This window comes from Fibroporia radiculosa (assembly GCF_000313525.1).
Source record: "Fibroporia radiculosa TFFH 294 genomic supercontigs, scaffold1086, whole genome shotgun sequence".
In the NCBI taxonomy this organism is placed as follows: Eukaryota; Fungi; Basidiomycota; class Agaricomycetes; order Polyporales; family Fibroporiaceae; genus Fibroporia; species Fibroporia radiculosa.
The window spans coordinates 67953-95365 of record NW_012133262.1 but is presented as its reverse complement, the minus strand read 5'-3'; the positions used below and the strand labels follow the sequence as shown (position 1 = coordinate 95365).

Sequence of the window (27413 nt, the reverse complement as noted above, 5' to 3'; positions counted from 1 at the left end):
AGCATTATTGGTCCTCGGCGTCGAAATTGTGTACTGTCTGGAAATGGCCTGACGAGGTCTTAGTAGCCCACCCTCCCAAAAGACGAGGGATATCAGACATATCATTATTTTGTTACTCCTGTTCGAGCGCCACCAACGCCTCTTTATATACGCTAGTATGGCCACGACCGGAGCGATCGTCAAGGGTAGACGTTTGACAATTCAGTATCCTCCGTTGTCTGCTCGGGAAACTTCAAGAGCCGACATTGTTGATCCGAGGACGGTGAGGACATTGAGCAATGCATGCATGAAGACGCTCACCGCAAGCACTAAAGTACTGATATCCCGGTCCTCGGATGACAGCAAAGCGCCGATTCAAAGAAGGGTTAATGGTCTACATGCTCGGGAAGTCAACCCAAACGCTTCAAAGAGCACGTCACGATCACAGATGCAGTATGCATATGAACGAGCCTTCTGAACCAAAGACGGAGAAACCTAGCACAGGGTGGTCATCAGCCGCTCTTATCGTTCGCAATATTCAGGCCCATACATACACTAGCAGCACCTTAAAGGCGAAATGTCCGATTCGGAGTACTATTACACTTCCGTGTATATGAAAGCTCCTGTGTTTCTCAATGAAAAATGTCTCGCGGGGCGCATATCATCCACGTAACGTTGCATTCAGCAGAGTTCACAGTACGGGCGAAGAAACGACCGTAGCAAGTCGGGTATTCATGATATTCCGATAGAACTTGTGATAGTGAGATAAGTACCACAATGAGACGAGTGTGCTCTCTGGACCTGGGAGAGGATGCGTAGCGGTGGGGCAAAAGTTGAAACCACATAATGCTTGGTTCGTATCAGCAAGGATGGTACGATTCTTGAATTCGACGAGCACTAAGAATGTCTCCTCCATAATCAGAAACATCCGATTTCCTTAGACATCGGCCTTGGCCAACAGCTGTCTCAACCTGACAGCTCATGGGATTGCATCGGCCCGCTCTCTTCGGCTTCTGATCGTCAGAAACACCTTTTCGTAACAGAGCAGGCAGATGGTGAGACAGCGGTGAGCGTATGGCGCTGAACCCGCAAAAGAAACGGTTGATGGCGGTTCCGAAGTCCCAGAAGAACGCTTGGAAATAAATGGATGTTTCAGAGCATCAAGTTATTCGTTAAGCATCAGGGAATAGATATGTGACACAGCTGCAAACTAAGAGATCCAGCAAGTCGCAGCAAAAAGTGAAGAAAGCCTGTAATGCAGCTGGACGCATATTTTGAGGTGCCCGGGGTCCACGTCAAAACCAATCACGTGTGTACGTGTGCTCAAAGACCTCGGACCTTGGCAAGTTGGCGTCACTTGCTTCGAGTTAGTAGTGACTACAGCTTTCAATCCACTTCTTGGACCGTTCCGCAAAGAAAACTGTTGCAACACAGAGAGCGCGAGGCATTTCATTTTCAAAACGTCCATGACCTTTTCTACTTTTGACTTATGTCAGAAATACCGCATATATACGTGGGTTTATATTCCCGGGCCCCACTTTTACTCTCTCGGCCTCAGCGGTAGGACTGCAAGTTGGATCGGCCCTGAGTATGTGTTCTCCCGTATCCGTCATTTGACATTTTTGAATTCAAATCCACGTCGTAGAGCTTTGAAAAAGCCGTAGAATCATATTGATGCTGTCATCCAAGGCAAACCTCTCAGATTTTATCGTCTTCGACAGTCAGGGACCACCTACCATCCCAGGCCACTCACCGCAGACGATACAAACTGCTATTAGAGACTCTAGGCTTCCACTTGGACACGTACTCCTAACGGCTTGTCATCAAGCTCTTGTTTGTGATCTTACTTCGGTCTCTCAGGAAGAACAGACTAGGTTTGGTCTGAATCTGAAGAATCTAGGCACACCTCTCGATCTCCTTCACCTTCACCCCGCACTTCGCGAAAATGTCGCTATGGAAAACGTACATTTACTTCTCATACAGCTCTTGCGTTTTGTCGCCAACGTGGAATTTCCGGAGCTTCTTTGTGAAGGCCGAGCCAGCGGCTTTCGTAACGTTCATGGATTGTTGGGATCTTCTACAGGTCTGTTGGCTGCGGTGGTTGTCTCAACATCTAAAGACATCCCAGCTTTCATTGCTACGTCCGTGGAGGCGTTCCGACTCGCATTTTGGCTTGGCTTCTCTACCCAGTGTTTCATTCATTCCTCAGGAAATGAGGAGCAACTGCTTCATGTCAAGGCAAATGTTATGAAACACATCTCCGGAAGAAATATCCGATTTCCTACCTTTCATGACCTTGTTCGACCCATTCGCTCCTCGATTAATGGCAGACCGATCGATGACACGAGTGTAGAACCAGGCGTCACTCTGGTTGAGGCAATCGTTGACATGGTCTTGCGTCCGGTCAATCTCGATATCGTCGTCGAGACTCTGCGAACTGACTTTGCATGTCATCGGCAGGCAAGATATACACCAGTTCGTCTGATCAACGTCGGGCCTGGTACCTTCATATGGCAGAGCATAATCCGAGTACTTCAGCAAGTTTCAATCTCGCCGGTGGACTGGACTAGCTCCATTCAGCACGATGTGCCCACAGGGATTGCGCGCGCGCCATCGTTTTACAATCAAAATACCCAAGAGCCCATTGCGATTGTTGGTACGGCGATCAATTTTCCCGGGGCCAAAGATATGGATGCACTGTGGAGTATTCTCGAGAACGACGTAAGCTCTGCCTCGCAGGTAGATCAGGACACTCCTCGCATTCGGATCTGAGCTCACTCCGCTATTGTAGATACCAAAGTATAAGTTCGACATCAAACAATACATGGAGGTTCCAGAAGGATCGCATCGCACCCTGAAGACGACTTTCGGCAACTTCCTTGAAGATGCGGATGTGTTCGATAATGCGTTTTTCCACATCTCCCCACGAGAAGCTCGCAGCATGGATCCGCAGCAGCGGGTTCTCCTCCATGTCGCTTACCACGCACTTGAAGACGCAGGTTATGTGCCGAACGCGACTTCAACATCTAATCCCGATACGTTCGCGACGTACATAGGCTGTTCCACGAACGATTACGTGCAGAATCTGCGAAAAGATGTCGACATATACTACAGCACTGGTAGATGCAGGCTCAATATTCAATGCGTGGCTTGTTGACTCATTCGTTTTATCAGGGACTCTTCAAGCATTTTTGTGCGGCAAGATATCACATGCATTTGGTTTTAGTGGTCCATCCATAGTGGTTGACACTGCGTGTTCCTCATCCATAGTCGCCATTTACCAGGCTTGCCGTGCACTCTCCAACGGTGACTGTAACGCTGCCCTTGCCGGCGGTGTCAATGTGATTTCTAGTCCTGATGTGTGTATCGATTCCCTAGTTTACTGCTTTGCATTGACGGGTTTGGTCAGATGTACTTGGGACTAGAGCGAGCGCATTTTCTCAGTCAAACCGGTCAATGCAGACCCTGGGACGTCTCCGCGGATGGATACTGCCGCGCGGAAGGCTGCGGAATCTTTGTTCTGAAACGACTTTCAGATGCCTTGTTCGAGAACGACCGTATTCAGGGCGTTATACGTGGTGTGGAGGTCAACCAATCGGGGAAGTCAGACTCAATCACGCATCCACATGTGGAAACGCAAGCCAGGCTGCTACGAAATGTGCTCGAAGCTAGCGGCGTTCATCCTCATGAGGTTAGCGTAGTAGAGGCTCATGGGACTGGAACGCAGGCCGGCGATCCCGCGGAGATGGAAAGCTTACGAAGCGTGCTCGCGGTTGGTCGATTGGTGGAAAATCCGCTCCACGTTACATCTGTCAAGGCAAATATTGGCCATGCAGAGGCAGCATCTGGAGCTGCGAGCCTCGCAAAGCTGGTATTGATGATGCAAAAGCACATGATCCCTGCTACGATCTCACTCAAACAACTAAATCCTAAAATCCCGGACTTGGCTTCCGACAATGTTCGCATAAATTTGACATCAACTCCATGGTCTGCTCCTACCGGAAACCGAAAGCGGATAGCTCTCTTGAATAATTTTGGCGCGGCGGGTTCGAATGCAGCCCTCGTTCTAGAAGAACCACCTCTCACACGATCTTCGGCTCTATGCCGCGCATCTGAGGCTGTACTTCTCTGCCTATCATGCGAGAGTGAAGAGGCGATAGAGAGGCTGCGCGTGCTGTACCTGACAGATCTGGAACAACGCGTTCGCACTCAGTCACAGCTGGCTGATTTCGCTTACACTGCTACAGCTCGCAGACAACTGCATAAGTATCGAATCGCTGCTGTTGGTACATCCATTCAGGAGCTGGCTCACAACCTACAGGCGGCCGGCGTGGTACAGATCGACGAGACACAAGATAAAGTAATCTTTGTTTTCTCTGGTCAGGGAGGGCAATATCATGGAATGGGCGCAGGTCTGTACGCACACATCCCATACTTTCGAGGTATCGTCGATGGTTGTCACCAGAGGCTAGTTACTTGGGGATTTTTGGGGATTTTATGCGTAATTTCTCCTGATGCATCGAACATAGAAGAGTCCGACAGTATTGAGATTCTTCAGCCTGCTACATTTGTGCTACAATGCGCTTTAGCGAAGTTGTGGATGTCGTGGGGAGTCCTGCCTCACGCAGTTATGGGTCACAGGTATAGTACTTCGAATGATGCGAAAATGGGGGCGGCTGATGGTATTTAGCCTAGGGGAATATGCAGCACTTGTTATTGCTGATGTCATTTCACTTGATGACGGTCTCAAACTAGTAGCATACAGAGCAAGACTGATGAACAGGAAATGTCAAGCAAACGCCACAGGAATGCTGTCCATTCAAATTGATGCCGATGAGCTCGAGCAAATTTTGTGTGAAGATGCATATAACGGCGTGTCTATAGCATGCTACAACGGGTAAGTGGTCCGTTATTATTGGATATTGAACCATTGGTGAACAGATCCATAGCACTTCCACATTCACGGTTGGCGGTGATACAATGCAACTCAGATCATTGCGTTACCACTGCGAGAAGCTAAGGCATAGTTGCGTCCATTTAGATGTTCCGTTCGCATACCACACCGCCGCTATGGATCCGATGTTGGCCGACTTGCGCGACATTGGACGTCACATTCGCCTTTCAGCACCCAGGATATTTGTTTCGTCCGCTGTACATGGTATGATAATCAATCCGGGCGATGTCGCGGTCTTTACACCCGATTATTTTGTTCGTCACTGCCGAGACCCAGTTCGCTTCCAGCAGTGCATTGAGAATCTTGTTGCTCGTGAAGAGTCTTCTCGTATCGCAGCGTGGATCGAAATTGGACCACATCCAATCACCCTACGACTGCTCCCGAACGAAACCGCCGCAAAGCATACTGTACTACGTATAGCGTCGTTGCGGAAGCATAAGCCAGACGAAGAAGTTTTATGCTCCGCTCTGTCGAAGCTGTACTGTCTCTTTACGCGGATCTCATGGCGCGCTGTTTTCGCTGATTTTGCACCAGACGCACGACTCACAACTTTGCCATCTTATCCGTTCGCTCAATCTCGTTTCTGGATTTCCTACCAAGAAGATCCTCAGGTCACAATTGATGCTGGGAGTCCTTCCGGATTATCTTTCATTTTACCCGGTCCCTCCTTTCAAATCTCCAGGGATGGATTCTCGCGTGAGTTTGATATAAATGTGGATCAAATTGTTCCATTTATATCAGGACACGAAGTCGCGGGCTATGCTCTCTGTCCTGCATCTCTTCACTACGAGCTCGCGCTGGCTTCTGCCCACAATTTCCTTGCGGACACTCAAAATTTGGACACTCTCATGTGCCCAGAGCTTCTTGACGTCGTTCATGATAACCCGCTTGTCTATGCGCCCTGGCGACGTCAGTCCATCCGGGTAGATATTCAATCCAACGCGCAATCTCAGAGGTCATCCATGCAATTCAAGATTTACTCGCTGTCCATAGATTCTCCGATCTCTGAGTATTCCTATTGTTCTGGGAAGATTAGGTATCAACCAATAGCCCAAATGGAATCAGAACTTTCTTCTTTCAAGAGGATGCTCGATCGGCGTCGGGGATCGCTGCAAATTGGATGTAACGGCGCTACGACTTTCTACACTCGCGGTTTTTATAACAAATTTTCGCGCGTCGTGAGCTATTCCGAGCTCTACCGGACGATCAAGGCTATCACTATTCGTTCAGACGGAGCCGATGCGTATGCCATAATGGAGTGTCCGCGCGCCACTCTCGGGCGGTTCGTTATTCACCCGATTTTCATGGACTCCCTGCTGCATGCGGCTGGATTTGTGGTAAACCACAATGCTGCAGAAGAAGATATCTTCATATGCAATCAGGTCAATCGGGTTCGTGCCCTATGTGACTTTGGGATACCATCCGCTATGTATGGCGTCTACTGCAGCGTTGGCTTCATGTCCGAAGCAATGACCATCGTCGATATCTATGCGACCAAGCTCGATGGTGAGGAAGACCAAGTCGTGGCATACCTGGAGAAAGTCAGATTCCGCAAGCTTAAGCTGAGTAGTTTCAAACGGCTGCTATCCGCTTCTCTGCGCGAGAAGCACGTCTCCTCCACGCGTTCTGTCGTCGATGCTGAGAAGGTTGTTGGGAGAGCGTCTTGCCTCGAAAGTCAGTTTAGGAACATCATTGCTGAAGTTTGCGGTGTCCAGTCCGGTCGCATAACAAGAGAATCGCTCTTAGGAGATCTTGGCGTCGACTCTCTCATGAGCATCGAGTTGGTTGGACGGCTTCGTACTATTCTGCCCTCTTCCAGCATCGAATCCTCAGTATTTATGGCGAAGATGCAAGTGGGAGAGCTCATAAAAGCCCTTGAGGATAGTCTGGCTTCAGGTTCGCAAACGGACAGCCCAAGATTAGTGTCCTCCAGTACATCAGATCAGTCATTTGGCCGCATTAACAAAGTTCGGGAGATCATATCGTCAGTTCTGGGCTTCTCTGTGCAAGATCTGCCCTGTGATCAAGAGTTGTCTCTCCTCGGGATGGATTCCCTGAGTTCCATCGAGACACGTCAAGCGCTGCAGTTATATTTCGGGATTGATATTGCGTATCACGACTCACTTCCGCGCATGACAGTAGAGCAAATCTCGGCCGCACTCGACGGAGCTCCTCCGTACTACGTTCGAGAACTAGATTCGGGATCTACCACCCTTTCGGAGCGCAACCCAGCACTGCTCCAATGTGGCGATCCCAATGTTGTGCCATTATTTCTAATTCATGACGGCAGTGGTTTGGCGCATCAGTATGCTAATCTCTCTCGTCTCGATCGTCGCGTTTGGGGCATACACAACCCCAAGCTGCCTACTGGGGAAGAGTGGGAAGGTGGTGTTATCGAGATGGCCGCCCATTATACGAACCTCATTTCAGAGGAAGTTCACGCGGCCGGGAAAATGTCGTGCATCGTAGGGGGTAAGCCATATCTCTATCAAACGATGTCATGATACTAATCAGACACCGCTACAGGCTGGTCCTTCGGAGGCGTCGTAGCCTTCGAAGTCGCTCGCCACCTTGTGGACAGCGGCATTCATGTCAAAGGGATAGTGCTCATTGATTCTCCTCATCCTCTTTCGCAAGCTCTTATGTCAGATTCCTTCATTGATGTCGTGGTCGGCTCTACGAGTCGCCTAGCGTCCCTCGTCCGTGCCCAGATGCGAGCTGCAAGCAAACTTTTTGCCGAATATGACCCTTCTGTGTCCCCTGCAAGCCATGCCGTCCTGCCTACGGCCGTAATGCTTCGTTGCGAGGATGGCTGCACCCACGCTATGATCCAACGTGATTCAACATCGTTTTTCGCTGACAGGACGGATCGCATGGAGTCTATCAGCGGATGGGAACGGATTCTAGGGACGGCTGTGCCAGTTCTCGACATCCCTGGCAACCATTTCGAGCCGTTTGAGCGCAAAAACGTGAGGCGTGATCTTTTGCTCGCTTGGAAATCTTCGCTAATCGTTCATGGTACTGCCCGTCCAGGTCGGGGTGGTCTCTGCAAAGCTGAAAGAGGCCCTTGCTATGTTCGATCCATAGATGACACATCTCGCCACTCGCCAATTTTCATTCCGAGCAATGTATCACGCTGCTGGTAAGTACTGCGAAGTGTTTGAATACGCGGAACCAGTTCAATCCCGTATATTTGTGCATTCGATCACTTGTACGGCCATACATTGAGCCGATATTCCTCATACTAGTTACAAGAGTAGCCACAGGGACAGAATTACAGACCAGAAAACGTACGTACGTAGTAAACGGCAAAAAAGTAGGAAAAGCGATATAGGGGCAGTCTCAGACAAGAAATAATACGCGAGAAATGACTGGCTTTATAGAGGTACTGTAATGTAGAGATGTACCTCATGGGAAAGTGGTGGACCCAGAAGAAATATTTACCATTATGAGTGATACAGCGGAGAGCCCGTCTCAAGGAGGCACCAGGGAATGATGACACGCATATGCAGAAGACGTGCTGAAAGCAAAGAACGAAACAGTCGACGTGGGTGTGCTACCTAAAATGGCACAGGACTCCCATGGCGGTGAACGTTCAGCTCGTCAGAAAGACAGATAAGTTTGTATAGTGGGCAGGAGCGACCTGTGGGGCAGATTATGAGCCATCTCGGAAAACGCGAGCGAGGAGTGTGAAACATACATCAAACCAAATCCTGCCGCAAACGCAATTGAGCCGAATGCAAAGGACTTGCGCTCTGGGGGAATGTTTCCGAGCAACCCAACTCGTCGGTTTGTGGCAATCACCCGCTCGCCAACCTCCTCCTGCGACTGAGAAAAGTTAAATTTGAGCGGAGACTCGTCTCGAGGCCGTTTTTGCCCCTTGGCTTCCTCGGCAAGCTCAGAGCCGGACATCTCGTCATGCATGTCTGCATCTATGCCCTCAGCGCCCTCAGTGTCTCCGTTTGCTTTCTCAGCTTGTTCGACTTCCTGCTGCTCGCGCTCGGCCTTCAGCCGCGCGATCAGTTCTTTTTGCTCTTGGATGTCGTCCTCCATAGTGTCCGTCGCTAACCGCGCGACATTGGCACCCTCCTCGTCGACGACTGTGTCCTCAGAGCCGGTCGGGGTGAGGGTCTTCTTCGCCGAGCGCGTGCTCCTGGGAGACTTCGGCACGATGGGTGACTGCACGAAGCTTGTCCCGGTGTCGTGCAATCGAGCCGACCGCCGCGGCGTGGGCGACCTCACAGCGCGTGCCACGGAGGGCGGCGGCGTGGGCGCAGGGGCCTTGGCAGCGACAGTAGGAGAAGCACTGACCGTCGAATCGGCTAAGGCAGCTAGAGTCACGCCGGACTCAGTGGACACGGACTTTGCAGGCGAGGCTTCCCTGCGGCGTTTGGCAGGGGCGGGGCCAGCCTCCCGAGGCGAGGGAGACACGGCTACTGGTCGTGCAGCAGGGGATGCGCCCGGCGTTGGCTGCTGTGTCTTGGAGGATCGGCGATAGACGACATTGGGGTCGGGTTGTGCTTTCGCGAGGGCGGATATGACAGCGGACAGATTGTAGTCGGCTGCAAGAGTCACAGCGACTTCGGGGCTGACCCACGTTCCAGCAAAACGAGAGCGTCCAGCCTTGTTCGCACCAGCGATGTCGAAATTGGCCTTGACCCAGGCCGCTTCTGCCTTCTCGGCGTCCTCGTTGGCAGTGGGGAAAGCAGCGCGGAACATGGTAGTGAGGCTTATCGCGCCGGTGTCTAGGCGACGAAGGATGAAGGCATGACCCAGGGGCTAGAGAGAGTAAGATATAAACGATGTGGCCGGGGGAGGAAGGATGCGTACCGTGTTGATCTTGAGCCTGCCTACCTGCTGAGAGCGTGAGGACGGCGCGAGAAAGCTCAACAACGACTACGCACAATAGTGATCTGCTCATCGCGCACAATCTCCTGGAACTTGACCGGGGGTGGCTTGGAGAGATCAACTAGAGGCGGCGACGATGAGGGAAAGAGAGATGGGAAAGACGAAGGACGAACTGTTTCTGATTTGAGGGTTTGCATGGTCTACGGGGAGGGGAGGACGTTGCTGTTTAACGACGGGGGGCATGGTGAAGGACGGGGAGGAGCGTGTCGCCAGTCGCGATCTCGGCGAGCGCGTTGGTGGCAGACAAACCACCAACCCACAGCGAGGCCCCCTCTCCGCAATTTGCCGAATTGCCTTTCCGGGCAGGTCTGGTCGTTCGGCGCCACACGTTCAATATCAATTCTATGCTGGTCTACGAGTACAATAAAGTGATACACCACTTTCCTCCCTAGCTAGCACCTCTCTACACAGGCAAAGGTACCCTCTCAAGCAGCTGCTGGCGACCCACCAGCTCCTCCACCAACGTCGTGTACTCGTCCCACCAAGCCTCCGTTCCCCTCCGGTTCTTCATGTCCGCATGCGCCACCATCTCCTGCACCGGCACCCACTTCACCTTCGTTCCCTGGATCGTCACCACCGCAGCAGACTCCGGTGGCGCCTGTTTTACCTTTGACTGCTGCTGCAGTAGCTCAATGTGGTGCCTCTCCATATATGCCATCGAATTGAGCGCTAGGCGCACTGCCCGGGTCCGGTCCATTGGCGACGGAATGCCTCCCTGCAGCGTGTGTCCCAGACTCGCAGAACGTGAGTCAAACAGCGATCCACCCTCTTCCTTTAGCATCCTCCTGATAAAGTCTGTACTATAGACGTCCGATGCGCACTCGTTCCTGGAAAGAGTGAGCTCGCTTGCGCCAAAATTGTGATAGACACATACCTCAGAACTAGTCTTCCCTCCGCTTTACCAGCCTGGTCGAGGGTGTATCTCCGTTTCAAGAATTTGACATCACGGCGCAGCATGTCCAGGTCAATACCCCGCTCCGGCGTGTACAGAATCACGGCACCAGTCTACTAAAATCAACATGATTCCCTGAGCTCATGGGAATACTCACCGCCAGTGCACCCATCGTAGCGATATATCCACATTTTCCACCCTGCGTCTCTACCACAAAGACTCGGTTCCGACTCGCCGACGCACTCTGCTTAATCGCATCGCACGCAGACACGAGTGCATTCAGACTCGTGTCGCTCCCCAAGCTGAACTCCGTCATTGGGACATTGTTCGATATTGTCGCCGGGAGGTGTACCATCGGTATGTGGAACGCGGGATAATGCTTCCTCGCGTTATCCAAGATCAGTAGTGCATTGAATGTCTCGAACCCACCAATCATCAGGAGCGCCTGGAAGTTGTACTGCTGGAACTTCGCCGCAACCGCACCGAGGTCAATATCGGGCAGCTTGCGATTCGTGCCCAGCTCCGATCCTCCGCGGGTCATCCAAGTGTCGACTCCAAGCCAGGACAGTTGATGTACATTGTCATCAAGCAGTCCAAGAAAACCATTGTGGATGGCATATGGTACGTGTCCCTGACGGAGACAATACCGGACCGCAGTGCGAGTCGCAGCGTTCATACCCCCTGCGGGGGCGCCGACACTAAGAGCGCATATTAGACTGCGGCTGCATTACGCACTAAGTCATACTCACTGCATGATTCCCACGCGCATTCTCTTCACGTTGAACCCAATCGGTCACTTCTCGATAGGAAATTGATGACATATTAACTCACCTGATGCTGAGGCAATTTTGGCTCCTTTTCGAGAATAGATGTAGCGTGGAAGCCATCCAACATCTCCGCGAATTCTGGGTCGCGGAGCGACATTGCCTTGTCGAAATTCTTCTCGGAAATTGCAACACCCACTGAACGAGTCTTTGAGTAGGCGTGTATCAGCTTCCACAGTTTGGCTTTTAGGGGATGGGATACTGACCATTGCGACAGCCTCCATGAGGGGAACGCGAATTATCTTGTTCTCGCTGACGCCAATCATGAAAGATGGTGTATCCGGGGTGGCTTGTAAGAGCGCTTCTACTGCCTCGATTCCTTGCAGTGTTGGCTGGACCAACAACATCAACGGGTGTCTGACGGAGCATCAGACAGTAAGGACAGGACATACCATAATACGATCGTAAGCACACGGTGCCCCACCACGTTGGGTGTGTCCCAGAGTCGTGACTCGCGTATCGAGGCCCAGTCGATCCGTCAGAACATCCTTTATGTAGTCTGCTCGTATCGGGTTGAGATTTCTGTCAATGGCGCCCTCTGCAACGATCACAATCGTTTTCCGCTGCCCGATCTCCCGGTTCTGTAATTACATTAGCTTGCAGATCATGATCGCTTTCACGGGTGAGCGACATACACTCTGAATCATCTTGCACATATGGTCTTCCCACTTCTCTTCTGCCGGGGGATTCTCCGGAATGAAAATGAAGTCCGCTCCACAGCTGTGTACGAGTCAGAATTTTGGCTTCCTGGGGGCAGAAACAATGACAGACCTGACACCAGCCATCAATGCAAGCCATCCACAGTGCCTACCCATGACTTCCAGCACAAACGCGCGAGAATGCGAATATGCGGTCGAATTTATGTTGTCGATGGACTCGCAAATGCGGTGGAGAGCAGTTGGTGCCCCAATTGTCATGTCTGTCATTGACATGTCGTTATCAATGGAGCCAACAAGACCGACGATTCGGAGATGCTGGTGCGCGATTGCTTGCTCCTCAGTAATTTGTCCTAGAAAATATCAGTATACGATGCGTCTGAGCATAGCTTTCGAGTTCGAAGAGAGACGGGATAGCTAGAAAGGGCCTGTGGGAATGCCAGGACGTATATAATCACAGTGGGTCGATTATATGCGCCCATATCCCAGGTTTAGAACTGCGTCTGCCAAGGGCTGGGGTCCCGAGAAGATAAGTGAGTTGATAACGGTGCAAACACGGTTCTCGTTGTGCATGCACACTATGCAGCTCAATCTTGGAATTATCGTGGTTCACTGAGGTACGTACCGTCGGCTTTAAGAGCAGCAACATGCTGGGGCCATTCAGACCTGAACACATCTGCACCTGTTAAAGAGCCATCTCCACCGCAGACTACAAGAGCATCGATCCCTTCCTTGATCATGTTGTATGCTGCCGTCTGACGACCTTCTTTAGTGCGGAATGTAGTCGACCGAGCAGTACCGATTAAAGTACCTCCCTGATTGCAGAGTGATTCGTTCAAAACCCTTCAGAACAAGGACATATACTAGATACACCCACTCACCTCCCCAAACCAGCCTCTCACATCGTCCCATCCGACGCGGACAATGTATCGCCCTCGGAGCGTCCGCCCACTAATGTAGTCTCCTGTCCCATCCTTCAGCAATTCTCCGTCGCCAAAGCGCAGATTGTTCACAAAAGTAGCGTCCTCGCTCGCTCGCGCGTCCTGTACTTCCTGCGTGTCGTGCGCATTGCCACGGACAAGCCCTTCGTATCCCTCGCGGACGACCCAGGCTTCACAGCCCCTAGCAAAGGACTCATCAAGGTCAAATGGCAGAGCGGAGATGCCTTAGGAGCCGCACTTGGCGATGGCCGTCTTCACGACGGCACGGACGACGGCGTTCATGCCGGCGCTGTCCCCGCCGGACGTAAGCACGGCGAGCTTCATCTTCGGTTTCTGGATCGGTAGGAGTGGCTCGGACATTGTGGCTACGACTGCGAGAACGATAAAGGTGAGGGCAATGTGAGGTGGAGGATGGTGGACGGAGATAGGGTGGACCGACGCCTCTTTTACTCCGGGTCTTTGACTGGTTAGTGCCGGGGAGCGATGACGGTGCGGGGCGCTGGATTTCGAGGGAGCTAGACGCGTCTCGACGCGTCCGAGCAAGTAAAAAGGGACGGGGAAGACAGCGCTGCCGAACGTGGAGATCGAACGTGCAAAACCCGGGCGAGATGATAGTCCAGATGAAGACCGATCGCGCCCGGCAGTCGCGGTCAGTCGCGCCTCGCGCCACCAGTGGCCAGGCGTGTGGCTGGGGGGCCGGGACTGTTTGCCTTCTGTTGCCGCAACGATACTCCAGGCTGGGATCATTTCACTAGTATGGTGCATGTACGACTGAACGAACGTGAGACGAATCCCAATGCACACGTCAATTTCATCACCGCACTCACAACGGTGGACCCGGCTGCCCAAGAGGACGCGAGACAACTGCTGCGCGCCCTGGCCGCCCAAGTCAGACCTGTCATGAAGGCGCATGGCTTCGTCGTGAACAGTCTAGAAGAGGTACGACAACCGCGGTCGTCGCATATCAGGCTTAGCTGGCTGAAATTCCGCTTCTCGCTAGTATGAACACAACAAAGTCTTTGCAGGTAGGAATTGGAACAACGGCGAAGTGATCGGTCAGTGTCTTCAGAAAAGCATGCTCTGAATTTCGCTCTCAAGCAAAAAATAATAGAATTGGTACTCCGTGGTGCCAGCGGTACATTTTTACCAGTTTCCTGGTTGATGAGTACATTGTGCCACGAGGTCAGTTATGATATTTGAGCAACATGGCGACTACCTATAGTGACGCGCCGCGATGATGGACTGCGAAAGCTAGCGCATATTCAGGTATATTCCTTTTTCGACCTATTCGTTTCCCACTGATGGTCTATGCGGGTAGCACATGAATCATGGACCTGCATTCCAAACACTATGGACTAAATTACGCCGTGAGGTAAGAGAATTGCAGGATAAAGGATATTATGGAGATGGTTGGTTCGCAAACACCCTGTGTGAGTACACCATCATGATGCTTGTCGCAGGGTATTGGTCGGCTGGGGCACGACTAGCGGATTCTGCCAGGATGGGTGGTCGAACGTTTGATCCAGGGGACTTGCCAGAATATATGGTATGTTATGATAAATCTCAAGCGTATATTGCAAAGCCAATTTACCTGAAGTGCGGTGGTGCCCAATCCCGAACGCGTCCCACTTCGCTTCGACGACGACGAAATCACTCACAAGCCGGCCCTTCGAGCCATACCGGGGCGCAGACCACGAAGAAACGTAAAGCGGGGTCGCGCGTGACAGCTCAGGGAACATTCAAGGGGCCAGGTAAGGCGCTCAACGGTGACATCAGTGATCAAGAACAAAGGAAAGCCGGAGCAGGATTTAGAAAAAAGGCCGGAAGGTGAGAGAGATTTCGCGGTGTATTCGCGCATATAATCGTTTGATGTGGCTACCTTCCAGTAAGCGAGCACGGGAAGAAAGGGCGGTGGCGGCAGAACGTCGCCTGAAAGCATTGCAAAGCCAAGGTATGTATCCAAACGTTTGTAGGCGTGACAGATACTTACGATTTTCCTAGCGAACACATCGACACCGGCGACCCATAATCAACCACAAGACGATTCGGAAAACGAGTCTGACGTAGAAATATTGCACGAAACCGACAATGACCGGCGGCGTGCGATGCTAGATGCTATGGAGCAAGCAGACATAGACAGCCTCAAGATCTCCGGGACGGAATTTTCTTCCGAATTTGTCTTCCCATCGACTAGCGCACCATTGCAGCCGCATGACCCAGAGGAGCAGAACTACCCAATCTGTGACGTACAGGTTCTTCCGAGAGCAAGCGGCGTCGGTGCCGCCGGTCTTTCAACCTTGCCTAATAGTAACAATAATCTGGGAGACGTGTCAGAGCTCGCAGGATCTTCGGGGAACGGATTTGGGAAGACAAAGAACATGCCGTACGGAACACTGGTGGAGGATGAAATTCAATTCAGGAAGAAGGAATCTTTAGGTTTGACAGATAGTGGACGGCGATTAGGAGGCAAGGGGACAAGAAGTGGCGGCAGTGCAGGAGCGACATTCCGCCGGGACCGGCCAGGGCCTGTAGACAGTCGATCTTCTGATCTCAATATCGGAAATGAGCCCACGAAATACGAATGGAATTGCCTAGTGTGCACTCTGTGCGTATCTTCTCTTCTCGTGCATTTATTGTATTACCTGACCATAATTTCCGATGAATCTAACCTGTTCAGCTCAAATTCCCCGGGGCATCTTGCTTGTTCAGCGTGCGCAACGCCTCGAGGTGAAATTGAATGGGGGGGGGCACTGATCACAACACTTGTTTGTTCCTTGCCGGTCGGATATTGAAGCCATGCAATGTAATTTCCTTGAAATATTGTTATTCACAACGGTTCAGGATTTCAGCCAGCGACTGGAATGTGTGGGTAGAAGATAATATCCACTATGTCAAAGAGCAGTTGTGTTGATGTTACATATCAAAATGTGGTCATCGCGTCCGGTGTACACTGTTATACATAATTGACGCATTCATTCAGTTGATGGGATGGCTTTGTGCTCTAACTCATACTGCATCGTAGTCATTTCCAGCATCTGATTTCACCATCAGCTTAGTGGTCCGAGTCTGACCTGTCGAAGGCTACGTACAGGATTTCATAGTTATCCCGTTCCACATGTTCTCCGCCGCCGAATGCGCAGTTGCAGCCACCCTATCATACCATGTCACTATCACAGCTTCATGTACATCATGCGAGCACACACACCAGATGCTCGCCCGTTTTTCCGGGGACTCTGATTCCTCCGATGTTGGCTAGAGCATGGTACAGTCTAGTCCCGTTCTCCTCGTAGCCTCCCTGGACAGCTCGTCTGCCAGGCGGGATCCGGCCACCAGACGTGTGCACCCACTCCATTGTTACGGGATCGAATGGCAGCAGGTCATAGCGGCCGCGATGTTCATGCTCACCTCCACCGTACGGTACGCGACATGGCGGTGAGAGGTGAGGGCCGATCTTGCACGGATGGACCGAGTTCTGAAAGATCGCAGAACCAATGAAGATGGGCGATCGCCCGTCGGCGTCGTAGCCTACGGGCCTGCCCAAGACGTCGACAGACGGAATGGGCTGGTCTGTGTTGAGTGGGATCCGGAATCCGGACGCGGGGGGTGCTTGATACGGAGGGGGCGATTGCCCATAGCTCTGCGGAGAAGGGAACGAAGGCTGCATGCTAATGTCTGCAGAAAGCAGAGATACACAGGGTAGGCGATAGTTTAAGGCTCAAGGACACGCGGCTGTACTAGGTCTTGGAAGTACCGCAATGCAATACAGCGCCGGTGATGAGCGCTGAGCATGGCGATAACAGATACATATACCGTCTCTACGTGGATAGCCCTTTGGTGCTGACTGACGCTCACGCTCGCGCAGTAGCGGAGGCTTGGCTCCACGCTTGCAAGTCATTTTGTTTGCTCGCTACATACACGCACATATAGTGAGATGATACAAGTATGAGATGATGTAGTCTTGCAAGTCTTGCGACCTTTCCCTATCCCACTGCCCGAGTCTTTCTCGTCCGACGTGCAGGTGTCTGTGCAGGTGGGGCTGCAGGCGCTGGGGGTAGCACCGTTGTCTCCCATTCATCCGAATCAGGCGGTGGCAGATCAAACACTGCTCGTGGATCTCGTCTGGCGGATGACTGCGCTTGCTGTTCAGGGCGCGATGGTGGCTCAGGCGGAGCCGGTTCGATGGATGGCGATGGAGGAGCAGAGTCAAGTAAGAGCGACTCGAATGACTGCGTCAGAGAGCTGGGAGCAAGGGGAGATCATGAGCGAGCCAATCGTGTAAGAAACCCAAATAAACATACTGGATCTCATTTCGGCGCATGAGCACCCATTCGTTACATGTATCCCTGAATTGTGTCAGAACACTGGCAAAGTCATTATAGAACTGCGGGATGTGGATCAGAAGATGCACAAATATCTTCATAGGTGCCGTACTTTCAATCCTTCGTCTAGATTGCGCATAATTTCTTTGTACATATGGTACGCTAAATCGAGAGATTGCAGAGCGTGTTCGCGCTCCTTGACGCTTTCATCGTCCCTACGCGACTGCAGGAACTGTTGGTTGCGTTCCTTTGCCAAGTTCTAAGTGCATATGTGAATCAAGCAATAAGGAAACACTTACCTGAATAGACTGGAGCAACGTTTCCTGCCTCTGCTCGCCGTCTTCAATGCCGATACGGAACTTGTCATACTTGGCCAGTTCCTCTTCGAGAGCATCTTCAAATGTCGACGGCTGCACTTCAATCCACCGCTCAATTCCCGCGGCTGCTTTGAGAACTCGGGGTGTGATATTCTCCAACTCTGCCAGACGTGTCGCGCGCCTGACAAGATCGTCTCGAGCGCGCATTAGATCGTCTAGAGATTCGAGGAGGACACGAAGGGCGTGTGCGTGGGTCTGTGTTGGTGTAGCGCCGACGGACGATGGGCCCTGTCCAAATGAAATGACGGATGAAGGAATTGACGCCTCTAACTGTGTCTATGGTGACGAAGATCATGTTTGAGGACCATCGCACTAACCCAACGTGTAACCCACCTCGTCCCAGGTCAATTCCACGATGTTTCGCTCCCATTCGTCCCATTTTGTTCTGACGAGTTCGTCGCTTTGTGCTGCCTGATCTAGAATGGCCCGATATCTTTCGGCCTTCGCGATAAGTTCCTTGTTTGCTTCGTGAGAGGACAGGCGTTCCACGCTGTGCTCCGCTTGAAATGACTCGTCTTCTTCTGCTTCCTGATCCAAGATGTCCATCGCCTGCAGGGTAATTTTGAGCGCCCGACACCGAGCTAGTAGCATGTCTTGTGTCACCTCATTGAGTATGTCTATATCACTGTGCGCGAGCTTTTGGACATTCTTGATGTTTTCTTCTATCCTAGACGGACCACTCTGCAATCGGACTTCTTCGGCCTTTTTCAGCAGGCTGGGAGGGAGCCCGATGGGTCGCTCGAGTGCCTCTAACGCGGCAGGGAGGTTCAACGACTGGAGAACTCTTGATGTGATATATCAACAGACAACGTCAATCAGAAAGAAATTGTGATGCCAACCTGTTGGAAATATCATCCAATTGTTGCGCCCGGTCTGTCACGTCATCCTTGAGGAAATTTTTTCGACGGTCGTTGTAAATGTCTATAGCACCAGGCAATCATCACGCCAACGAAGATTGCACAGATGACACGTCAAGCTAACCAATAGCAACCCTGGCACCCCACCCAAGCAATTCCCCGAATATTACAGCGTCATTTCCAATGATTTTTTTGGGGTCGATCAGTCCAGGGTGAATAACAGACTGCACCATAGATGCCTCCTGTATCAATGGCAATGCCGAAATTGACGGGACGTCCTGGTGATATATTAAATCATTGTCCCGTTCTGCCCGGGCTAAGCTTTTCTGAACAGTGTCCGAAAGGGACTGCCAATAAGTCGAATATTAGCTAGATGGTCAATTGTATAAAAAAACAACCACTCCACTTTTATGTCCTGAAGAACAGCGTGTGCCACGCCTCCACGGCGAGCGATATCATAACCTCGCTTGGCAACAGTTTGCGCCTGTGTAAGACGTGCAATTTCATGCCCGAACCTTTTGGATGTTATCAATCTATAACGATCAAGTAATAACCACAGAATGCCTCAACCTGTTAGCCTCTAGATCATCCACACTTTTCCTGTATTGGGTCGCTGCCTCAAAGTGAAGCTGTTTTGTCTCAAGGTGAGGCAGCCAATACTGAGATTATTGACCCACGTCAAGCGTCAATTAAAACCACAAGAAGCTGGCTTCGTACCGAGGGGAAAAGGTGACGTATAGAGGGAGACGCATCTTTAATCCTGGAGAGGGACAAGGCATACAGAGATGACACCTGCATAGCCTTCAGTTAGAACCGATGTCAACAGACTATCAAGAAATCACTACTTTACTGGCAAGCTTTGCAATCACTCCGTTTTTGTAATTATCTGTGGCCAAACGATGGATGACAGGCACGTAACAGTATGACGGTACACACCCATCACAGCCTTCTGCCAGACACATTCTTGCGCTTGCGCCAACATCATGTTCTCCAAACTCGCTACAAACGCCTCGGTAAGTTCTAGAGGCATCTCGTCCTCTTGTACCGATGCTTTGAACGCAAGGATAACAGCAGAGGCCAGATACCTAAGGGCTCCTGCTGCGTTCTGTTGGCCACGGTGAGATTTTATACATCGGTCGATTGATAAAATTTAGCATGCCTGATAATGCAATATCGCTTGCTTTAGACCCTGGGGACCTGATCGATCTTCTGAACCAGCCAGTTGGGAGTATAGAGCAGCAAGGTTGAACAGGACGACTGCGCGTTCAAAGACTAAATTGGATAGGGTTTCCGGCAGAGCAGAAGGGTTGAAAGCTGGCGCATAGGGTATTTCCAGCCCAATCTACAATTTTTAGCTCAGGGCAAGATAACACGCCATTCAAAGTAACACCAACATCAGCAGGCAGCTTGGTGAGGATGTACACAAGCTGTGCATGGTATCTTTGAGAATATTAGAGTATAAAGGCAGTGGTGGTGAGGGTTACGCACCCGACAACAGTCTTCACGCGATCGAAATGGACCAGAGTTCCTACTGCCTCCCTACGAAGCGTCTCCCAGCGGTTGACGTCCCATCGAAACGCGTCCGGGTGTGTGTCAGTGTAGTTCTTGAGGATATATGCGCGCACTGCCTGCCGGACTTGGACTTCCCACGTCTTCTTGAAGGGAATAGATAGCTGGTTGGGCATCGCGGTACGCGGAAGCTTGATTACAAGCGTCTTATTCCGACTAATGCACAAGAAGTATGAACTTTCGGAGGTAATGCCGCGTGAAGTATCGGCGACCCGGTCACGAAGGCCAGGAGAACTCACGGTGAGTTAAGGCTGCCAGGTCGGTCAATAAACTCAAGTTCAACCAGTGTTTTCACTCGCACTACCGCGAGCGGTCGTCCGCAAGTTCCTTGCACAAGCCGTTTGAATCTGGATCAGCAATAGGTCTAGTGTTGCAGCACCAAATAGAGATCCAGTCACTAGTATAAGCCTAGGGCTTGATCGAGTGGCAGCGGTCGACGACGCCACCATAATAGTCACATGATAAATATGATCGAGTCTCCAAATTGAGCGGCTCTCTGGGCGAATGAGAGGATCGATATCTAGACTAGTTGCGACCAAATGTTCAAGCCCCCCCCCTTGCCTGGTCGAAACGACATGCGAATGAATCATCGAGAACTTCACACCGCTTGATACAATGGTTCCACAAATAATACTAGTACTATCTTCGCTGTGTTGCAAATGGGCAGCTGGCGAATCACTAGTAGATGATGCCGCACGAATAATGCTATCGAGAACTGGCAGAACACAAACACCCACGACCTTATGATTAACATGCGGCCTCTATCTGCACTGCAGAATCCTCCCCAACTCATTCAAGGTTGTGTTCGCTGTGGCGTCATTCTTGACTGTTTCACTCTGACGTGATGGCATGCGTCGGACATGTATGCTGACATGCTGTGTCAAACCCTCGTCTAGCGTCGTCCACCAATACTCTCTAACGTTCGATCTGTAAGTAATTGGTCACCTCCAAAATTTCCAACTGATCGGCCTTCGATGAGGTATCTTGCCTCGAGGACGATGGGAACACCGCACTCAGACCGCGCCCTATCATCTTGCAATTGGCTTCCCACGGACAGAAGAACAAGCTCCATAGTTTCACATGCAGACATTGTTCCCTCGCCGCTGAGGTTGCGGCCCTCCATATCAAATGAGCTCGTGCAGGCGCGGGGAGGAGATATTGGTTATATCCAGACCGCGCTTCGGAAACCTGGCGCCAAGAACTGAGGGATGGCAAGCTATCAAATAGATTCTGATTTTAAGCAATGAATGTCCCCTACGCTGTTGCGACTCGACGAAGTCCGGATCTTGGCCCCCTTCTTGTAAGTATGCTGTGCAATTCGGGCCTTCTTGCTAATTGTATATACGGGTTAGGCTGCCCGGAGCGCCCTCCGCGAGGACCGTTTGGATCCACGCGCCCTCATACAGCAATGATGATCACATTTGCTCCCAAGACAACAACATGAGATCCCTTCTGCAATCCCTCAATGATTCCCAACTCGGCTTCCCACTTGCCGACTGCCCAACCTTCTGGATTCCTAAGTTGTTACTCTCTTTTGATCTGGCAGATATAGCAGCATGGCGGATTGCTGCCGCCCGTAGATATCATAAAACGAAGGTATTCGAAGTGGCATCTTCACAACCCCCACAAACACTTTGTCGTCATGGGTCGCACCACTGGCCGTACTTCCAGCATTCCCCCTTACGCTACCAATAGAACAGGTTCGTCTGTTCGCGTAAGTATATTTTTCTCATGTCGCACGCATCTCCATACAACCTTACGCCTATACGCTAGGCTGCCGTTGTACTCGTACGCCTCCAGACCGGCGATTGGGTACCTGGGCGAGTGGTTGGCAGAACAAACACTGTGTCTACCCAGGTAGGATTTGTTTCAGCGACGCCGGTCTCAATATGGTTCTCATTATTTTATCAGACATTCCAAGTCCAGTACGACGTCGAGTACGCCGTAAATGGGCGTATTTTGCGCGGTACTTTTCAGGCTCAAGATGTCCAGCCCCTGCCGTAAAGTTTAACCGTTGCGTATTTTTCTGTCTTGCATTGCCGGTGTACTGTGTGTAGCGTCGAAATATTCCTCGTGTTCAATAATACGTGGTCAGTGTTCGGTGCTTGAATGATTGTGAGGAACTGGACCTTATTGCCAGTGGCATCTACGTTGAATCTGGCTGCTTGTTTGTGGGAAAGACAAGCGAAAGATGGTTAGATCTGACAGTTCACTAGAAACGATTTCGTCCCTACGACTGATATCTGACTGCAAGGCAAGACTGAACGGGGGAAGGTAGGCCAGGATATTGACCCTCACGTCTACCTCCGCGGTTACCGTACGAGGTAGACGTTCGTATATAAATACGCGAGCCCCGCGGGCAGAATATCACTTCAATCTAAACCTGCAGAACCGAAGGCTCCTTCTCAGCGGCAGGTTGCAAGCATCATGATTTGGGTGATAATCATTCTGGTACTATATGGTGACTCACGAACTGGCGTCTCCGCTGTGGTCAGAGGCCTTGCAGTGCCTCGCGTCAATGCGGAAGTTGCACTCGCTGCAGCTTGCAGGAACAACGCTCGGGTCGGACATTTCCTTGGACGAACGGTGATCGGTGACATGGACGCCGTGGGGCGGACCAATGGAATGCGTCCAATGTGACCTGGCGTGACGCTATAGCGGGTTTCATTACCCCACGTGATGGTGTCCCGCGCCGGCAGCATTGCCTTCCTTCAACTGACTTGTCCGACCTTCCACCCAAGCTGCGCTTCGATCTTTCACACCCTCGCTGTTCGTATGCCGCAGGCCTGGTAACCACCCTTCTCTTCTACGGCTATGCTCCCCCTCCTCCTCTCCGCCGCTGCGCTCGCATGCCTCAGCGGATGTCGCGCAGTAGGCAATTCAAGGCTAACTCCGGAAATCCGCTATGCCAGAAGCGTTGGCGTCCGTCAGTACATGGAAAGTATTATAGAGAGCTCGAACGCGACGACGAGCCAAGCGTCCATCCTTGATGTATATCTTTCGCAGGACAAGGAGTACGTCCAGTTGCAAACTCTCTACCGTCGAGTTCATGCCAACGTGATTGCAGATCGTATTATACGGTCATTACACTCGGCAATATGAATTTTCGTGTTGCACTGGACACTGGCTCATCTGATCTATGGCTTGTATCGTCTGCTTGTACATCCAGCGCTTGCTCGTCGGTTCCAAGATACCAGCTTGCATACGAGAGTTCTACATTCGTTCCTGTAAATGACAACTCGACCGCGTTCAATGTCAGCTATCTGGATACAACTAGTATGCATTTTCACTTCCTACTGTCTGTGCACCTTTGACGTCTCTGCCGTCTCTAAGCTGCCTCAGGTTTCATTGCACGGGAAACAGTGTTTCTGGGGAATTTAAGTGTACCCGAGCAGGCATTCGGTGAGTTACTTCCGTTTTTCAAGCCCGCATCTCCTACTTATACGTGGGTAATAGGTCTCATGAATTCCTCTAATGTGACTCTTAATGATGAGATTAGTGGAGTTTTGGGACTCGGCTTCCCTCGGCTTTCGACCATATCCAACACGATAGCAAATGGTATGCTGCGCGTTAATTTTTCATGGATATCCCAATAAGATTTTCACAGCAACACCGATCTTTGGGACAACGTCGGAACAGGGCACCCTCGATTATCCTCTCTTTGGTTTACATCTTAACCCGAATGGGACAGGGAGCGTGACTTTCGGTCTGTTTGCCAGTCTCATCCTTCAAAGCGAATCTAAATTGAGTTTAGGCGCGATCGATGCGACGGTTGTTGCCAATAGAAGTCTCATTGAGTGGAACGAGGTGGTCCCGTTTGCCCCATTTAATGGCACGAATGGTACAACTGCAAGTTATCTGCAATGGGCAGTCGAATTGTCTCTCATATCGGTAAGACGGTAATCCCTGACGATACCTAAACCTAACTCCGGTTCAGGTCAATGGAACGGAAATCATCCCACTTCCAACATATCCTCAGTCTGCGTCAAACCACTCATTGGCTTTGATCGATGCGTATGTAATTCAAAAGGATTAGTGTGACACTTCCCTAATTTCTCAACAGAGGTACATCAGGTATTTACGGGCCCTATCAAGATGTACGTATTTGAATGAGTTAGATTCAGCTGCCTTTATGGACATATGGGGCAGGTTTCACGAATATTCGACAAGATCGCGGGGAGTCGCCTCGTGGACACCGCCAGTACGTCTTCCATTTTTGCAAAGTGATTTTTGGACAGCTGATATATCGATCAAGCTGGCCAATGGGCGATGCCTTGTGATTCCAACGAGACTATATCTTTGTCTATTGGGTTAGACATCTGGCGATCCTGTTATGTGTGTAGTACTGATTTTGGCATTCAGGGAGTCGAATTATACCCTACAGCCGACGGACTATCTCATAGGGCCCACGTCCACTGATCCATACTATTGTCTGGCTTGGCCAGCTGCGTTACCTCCGAGCTCAGATGGTATAGATTGGCAACTTGGTGATTATCGTTTCTCGTCTGCTGCTCTCATGACTAAGGTTTCTTGTAGGAACTCCATTCATGCAAACAGTATACTCGATCTTCAGGTAATTCAAAGCGTTGCTTGTAACATGTGTTTTGCTGACCTACGCGTGGTGCTCAGTTTTGGTATCGACACAAAAGAGGCGCCCATGATTGGTTTTTATCCTCTCCGGAACTCCAGTGTCCTCGTTCAGTCACCGGCTACTGTGAGCTCTTACTTTTCAGCAGCTTCTGCGACGGTCAACACGGCGCTGCCCAATTATCTTCTCCCTACGCCAACATACACCACTCCCGCATATGTCTTCAACACCTCTATTGCGGCGCCGCTGGGACTGATTGTTTCTTCTGGCCTTGCGACGAGCACATATTCCCCCTTACTGGGCACTCAGTCCGTCAACAACTCTGCCCTTCCTACGGTCGAACCAACACCTACGCTCTATACATTCTTTATCACTTATTCTGGATCGGTGTCTACGTCCGTCTCCACCGTCCCACAACCCTCGATTACCCTCGGTGAGCCGCCCGGCTGGACCAGTGGGGCCAGTGGCCTCCGTATTCCTCTCCGAATTGCGATGTTCAGCCTTCTGTTCGCTCTCCTCGGTTTCACTGTCTAGTACTTCGGTTTTGACTTGTAATACTAACACCTTGCACATATTCACTGAATCTCGGACATTCTTGCTATCGCTCATTCGTTTTATCTATACCATACATTATTTGGGACACATCGACAAGACAATTATTCCACATTGTTTCAGTACCTACCCATTCTTAATCCTGTCCTCTTATCTCGTGTATGATTCAGTTCTGCCTGTTGACTCTTGAAATGCATCCAGAAGCGAACAAGACCTAAATTAATGCTTGGGCAAACCGATAACATGATCTACAGAAGCTCAGAGCGGCTTATTGGCTATTTGTTCTGTCCTCTTTCCGACTACCTTCCCGGACGTTAGGACTTTCAGCTGATCTACGTTCCCATTCCTTCATCCACTTTGGCTTCGTCTCCTGTTTTTGTTTATCAAGAATATTCAACTGTTCCTGCATAGCCTCTAGCGTCTGGGTGGGTTTGGTGAGATTTTTGACCGCATCGTCACCAGAGCCTGGTATATTTCCGTGCAAAGGCTGTATTACATCGTGTCGTCTGCTTGCATCTAAATTTCCACTCAGCGTCTATCGGGGTTGTGTGAGTTTCACATCGCGACGACTCTACGACAACATTTGGCGTACTTTCAGGATGTCCGCGAGCATCTTTGTTGTGCTCGTGAGCTGCATCCATCCCCGATTTGCTTCAACTTCATCTTTGGAGTATTCGACAATGCGTGGATCCTCCCAGTCTATTGCAACAGTGTCTCCGAAGAATTGCGAGCGATAATTTTTGAGCGCGCCTTTCGTAGATGCCGCATTGTCAATCCATCGTTCCACTATTGTATAATCTTTCTTTTTGGCTCCCAGAGGGATCCCAGCATGGACGAAATGGCGGATGAAATCTGGATCAATATCATCGCTGCACCAGAATTCGTCATCAGGAATCATGTCGAAACAATTCATGAGGAACTTGGATGGGGAGGGATCACTCGCGATCAGGCGTCGAACAAGTTTCTTGTCCCGATTCTCTGCCACGATACGCCCCTTACGTCGTGCAAAGAATATCAGCATGAGGCACCCTCTACTGCTCGAGTGCGTACATTTGTCCTATGAGCCTCAATTACAACCGTGAACATGCGATCCTCTCGGCTGATGTCGGGAACAAAGTCGAGATTAACCGTTTCATATTGCGCAATATAGACTGGTATGAGAACAGGGTATGCCGCAAACTATTTTGCGTGGAGAGTTATTAGCACTTGTGCGATCACATAATGCGTGTTGTACAAACCAGAGGGGTTCGGGCTGTTGGGGGGTCGAATCGTAGACGTTCGGAAACCGTAGCCTGTTGATACGACAGCGACTTGGTCGCAGCAATAAGATGTAATGGCGTGAGTTCAAATGGTAAACACAGAACCTCCGAACCGCGTTGAGTCCGCAAATCCTCAGAGAAGGGAATAGTCTCAGAAGGTTCAAAAGTCAGGGAGTTCAGCGATATGCGAGACAATGGTTCATGAATAAAACCTGCAGCCAGCTGGTGAGCTATAAAATCAATATCAATTCATGAAAGTCACGCGAACCTGGCATATACCTGCAAGGCTCATATCAACATGGAAAAGGGCACAACAAGATAGCACATACGACTGCTTAAAAAACGATGTCGCGGTTCGCTGGGTGAATGCATTAATGTCACTGTTACACCTCAAAGAAGGTCAAGCGCAGTACCCGCGTTGTCTGGTCACCTTCTGCTCCATCCTGCCACCACCACTCTGCGTCGATTACAGCATCAATCAGCCATGCCGGGAGATAGACAGCCTGTATACGTTCCGGCCGTATCGGATCGAAGCCCATTGTGGGAAGCATAGTTGCACTTATTGAGCCCAGGAAATTACGGCCCCAGGATCTAATAGACATAGGCAGAGCGGCGCGCAAGATTGCTTCCTCTGCGGAAAGCGCAAATGGAAAGGCTAGCGTGCGCTGTACGTGAATTGGAGCAGTCTGTTTGTGCATGAAGTGCCATGACTGACCTCTGACTGTGGACGAGTATGTT

At 50.9% G+C, this 27413-nt stretch overlaps 10 protein-coding genes across 10 annotated transcripts; 4 read left to right on the top strand and 6 right to left on the bottom strand.

The window, feature by feature from the left end:
- Window positions 1–1653: 1653 nt before the first annotated feature.
- FIBRA_02128 (uncharacterized protein) lies at window positions 1654–8020 on the top strand (the record flags this gene model as incomplete). Its single annotated transcript, XM_012323994.1, has 8 exons — window positions 1654–2718; window positions 2771–3098; window positions 3154–3338; window positions 3389–4620; window positions 4670–4876; window positions 4929–7405; window positions 7460–7902; window positions 7967–8020. The coding sequence occupies 8 exons, from the start codon at window positions 1654–1656 to the stop codon at window positions 8018–8020; spliced, it is 5991 nt and encodes a 1996-aa protein (XP_012179384.1).
- Window positions 8021–8536: 516 nt separating this feature from the next.
- FIBRA_02127 (uncharacterized protein) lies at window positions 8537–10024 on the bottom strand (the record flags this gene model as incomplete). The annotated part of the gene is made up of 5 exons (XM_012323993.1): window positions 8537–8576; window positions 8634–9712; window positions 9764–9787; window positions 9838–9902; window positions 9955–10024. The coding sequence occupies 5 exons, from the start codon at window positions 10022–10024 to the stop codon at window positions 8537–8539; spliced, it is 1278 nt and encodes a 425-aa protein (XP_012179383.1).
- Window positions 10025–10244: 220 nt separating this feature from the next.
- On the bottom strand, window positions 10245–13514 carry FIBRA_02126 (uncharacterized protein; the record flags this gene model as incomplete). The annotated part of the gene is made up of 12 exons (XM_012323992.1): window positions 10245–10668; window positions 10716–10846; window positions 10891–11431; window positions 11483–11505; window positions 11565–11705; window positions 11764–11889; window positions 11950–12138; window positions 12193–12277; window positions 12329–12566; window positions 12839–13028; window positions 13095–13335; window positions 13393–13514. 12 exons carry the CDS (start codon window positions 13512–13514, stop codon window positions 10245–10247), a joined length of 2451 nt encoding a protein of 816 aa, XP_012179382.1.
- Window positions 13515–13910: 396 nt separating this feature from the next.
- On the top strand, window positions 13911–15686 carry FIBRA_02125 (uncharacterized protein; the record flags this gene model as incomplete). The annotated part of the gene is made up of 9 exons (XM_012323991.1): window positions 13911–14093; window positions 14155–14209; window positions 14266–14319; window positions 14377–14420; window positions 14473–14700; window positions 14737–14981; window positions 15041–15105; window positions 15156–15590; window positions 15646–15686. 9 exons carry the CDS (start codon window positions 13911–13913, stop codon window positions 15684–15686), a joined length of 1350 nt encoding a protein of 449 aa, XP_012179381.1.
- A 474-nt stretch (window positions 15687–16160) lies between these two features.
- FIBRA_02124 (uncharacterized protein) lies at window positions 16161–16818 on the bottom strand (the record flags this gene model as incomplete). Its single annotated transcript, XM_012323990.1, has 3 exons — window positions 16161–16189; window positions 16244–16305; window positions 16358–16818. The coding sequence occupies 3 exons, from the start codon at window positions 16816–16818 to the stop codon at window positions 16161–16163; spliced, it is 552 nt and encodes a 183-aa protein (XP_012179380.1).
- A 316-nt stretch (window positions 16819–17134) lies between these two features.
- On the bottom strand, window positions 17135–18940 carry FIBRA_02123 (uncharacterized protein; the record flags this gene model as incomplete). The annotated part of the gene is made up of 8 exons (XM_012323989.1): window positions 17135–17393; window positions 17453–17535; window positions 17586–17732; window positions 17773–18126; window positions 18184–18399; window positions 18454–18634; window positions 18690–18771; window positions 18832–18940. The coding sequence occupies 8 exons, from the start codon at window positions 18938–18940 to the stop codon at window positions 17135–17137; spliced, it is 1431 nt and encodes a 476-aa protein (XP_012179379.1).
- A 917-nt stretch (window positions 18941–19857) lies between these two features.
- Window positions 19858–20392, bottom strand: FIBRA_02122 (uncharacterized protein; the record flags this gene model as incomplete). Its single annotated transcript, XM_012323988.1, has 3 exons — window positions 19858–20049; window positions 20102–20147; window positions 20196–20392. The coding sequence occupies 3 exons, from the start codon at window positions 20390–20392 to the stop codon at window positions 19858–19860; spliced, it is 435 nt and encodes a 144-aa protein (XP_012179378.1).
- Window positions 20393–21918: 1526 nt separating this feature from the next.
- On the top strand, window positions 21919–22280 carry FIBRA_02121 (uncharacterized protein; the record flags this gene model as incomplete). Its single annotated transcript, XM_012323987.1, has 3 exons — window positions 21919–21990; window positions 22050–22133; window positions 22188–22280. The coding sequence occupies 3 exons, from the start codon at window positions 21919–21921 to the stop codon at window positions 22278–22280; spliced, it is 249 nt and encodes an 82-aa protein (XP_012179377.1).
- Window positions 22281–23090: 810 nt separating this feature from the next.
- Window positions 23091–25398, top strand: FIBRA_02120 (uncharacterized protein; the record flags this gene model as incomplete). The annotated part of the gene is made up of 13 exons (XM_012323986.1): window positions 23091–23290; window positions 23344–23552; window positions 23619–23678; window positions 23733–23834; window positions 23884–23982; window positions 24031–24167; window positions 24214–24290; window positions 24340–24373; window positions 24426–24477; window positions 24532–24586; window positions 24639–24763; window positions 24813–24849; window positions 24906–25398. The coding sequence occupies 13 exons, from the start codon at window positions 23091–23093 to the stop codon at window positions 25396–25398; spliced, it is 1680 nt and encodes a 559-aa protein (XP_012179376.1).
- Window positions 25399–25684: 286 nt separating this feature from the next.
- On the bottom strand, window positions 25685–27214 carry FIBRA_02119 (uncharacterized protein; the record flags this gene model as incomplete). The annotated part of the gene is made up of 7 exons (XM_012323985.1): window positions 25685–25951; window positions 26009–26410; window positions 26467–26595; window positions 26655–26887; window positions 26944–26954; window positions 27005–27033; window positions 27089–27214. 7 exons carry the CDS (start codon window positions 27212–27214, stop codon window positions 25685–25687), a joined length of 1197 nt encoding a protein of 398 aa, XP_012179375.1.
- Window positions 27215–27413: the final 199 nt, after the last annotated feature.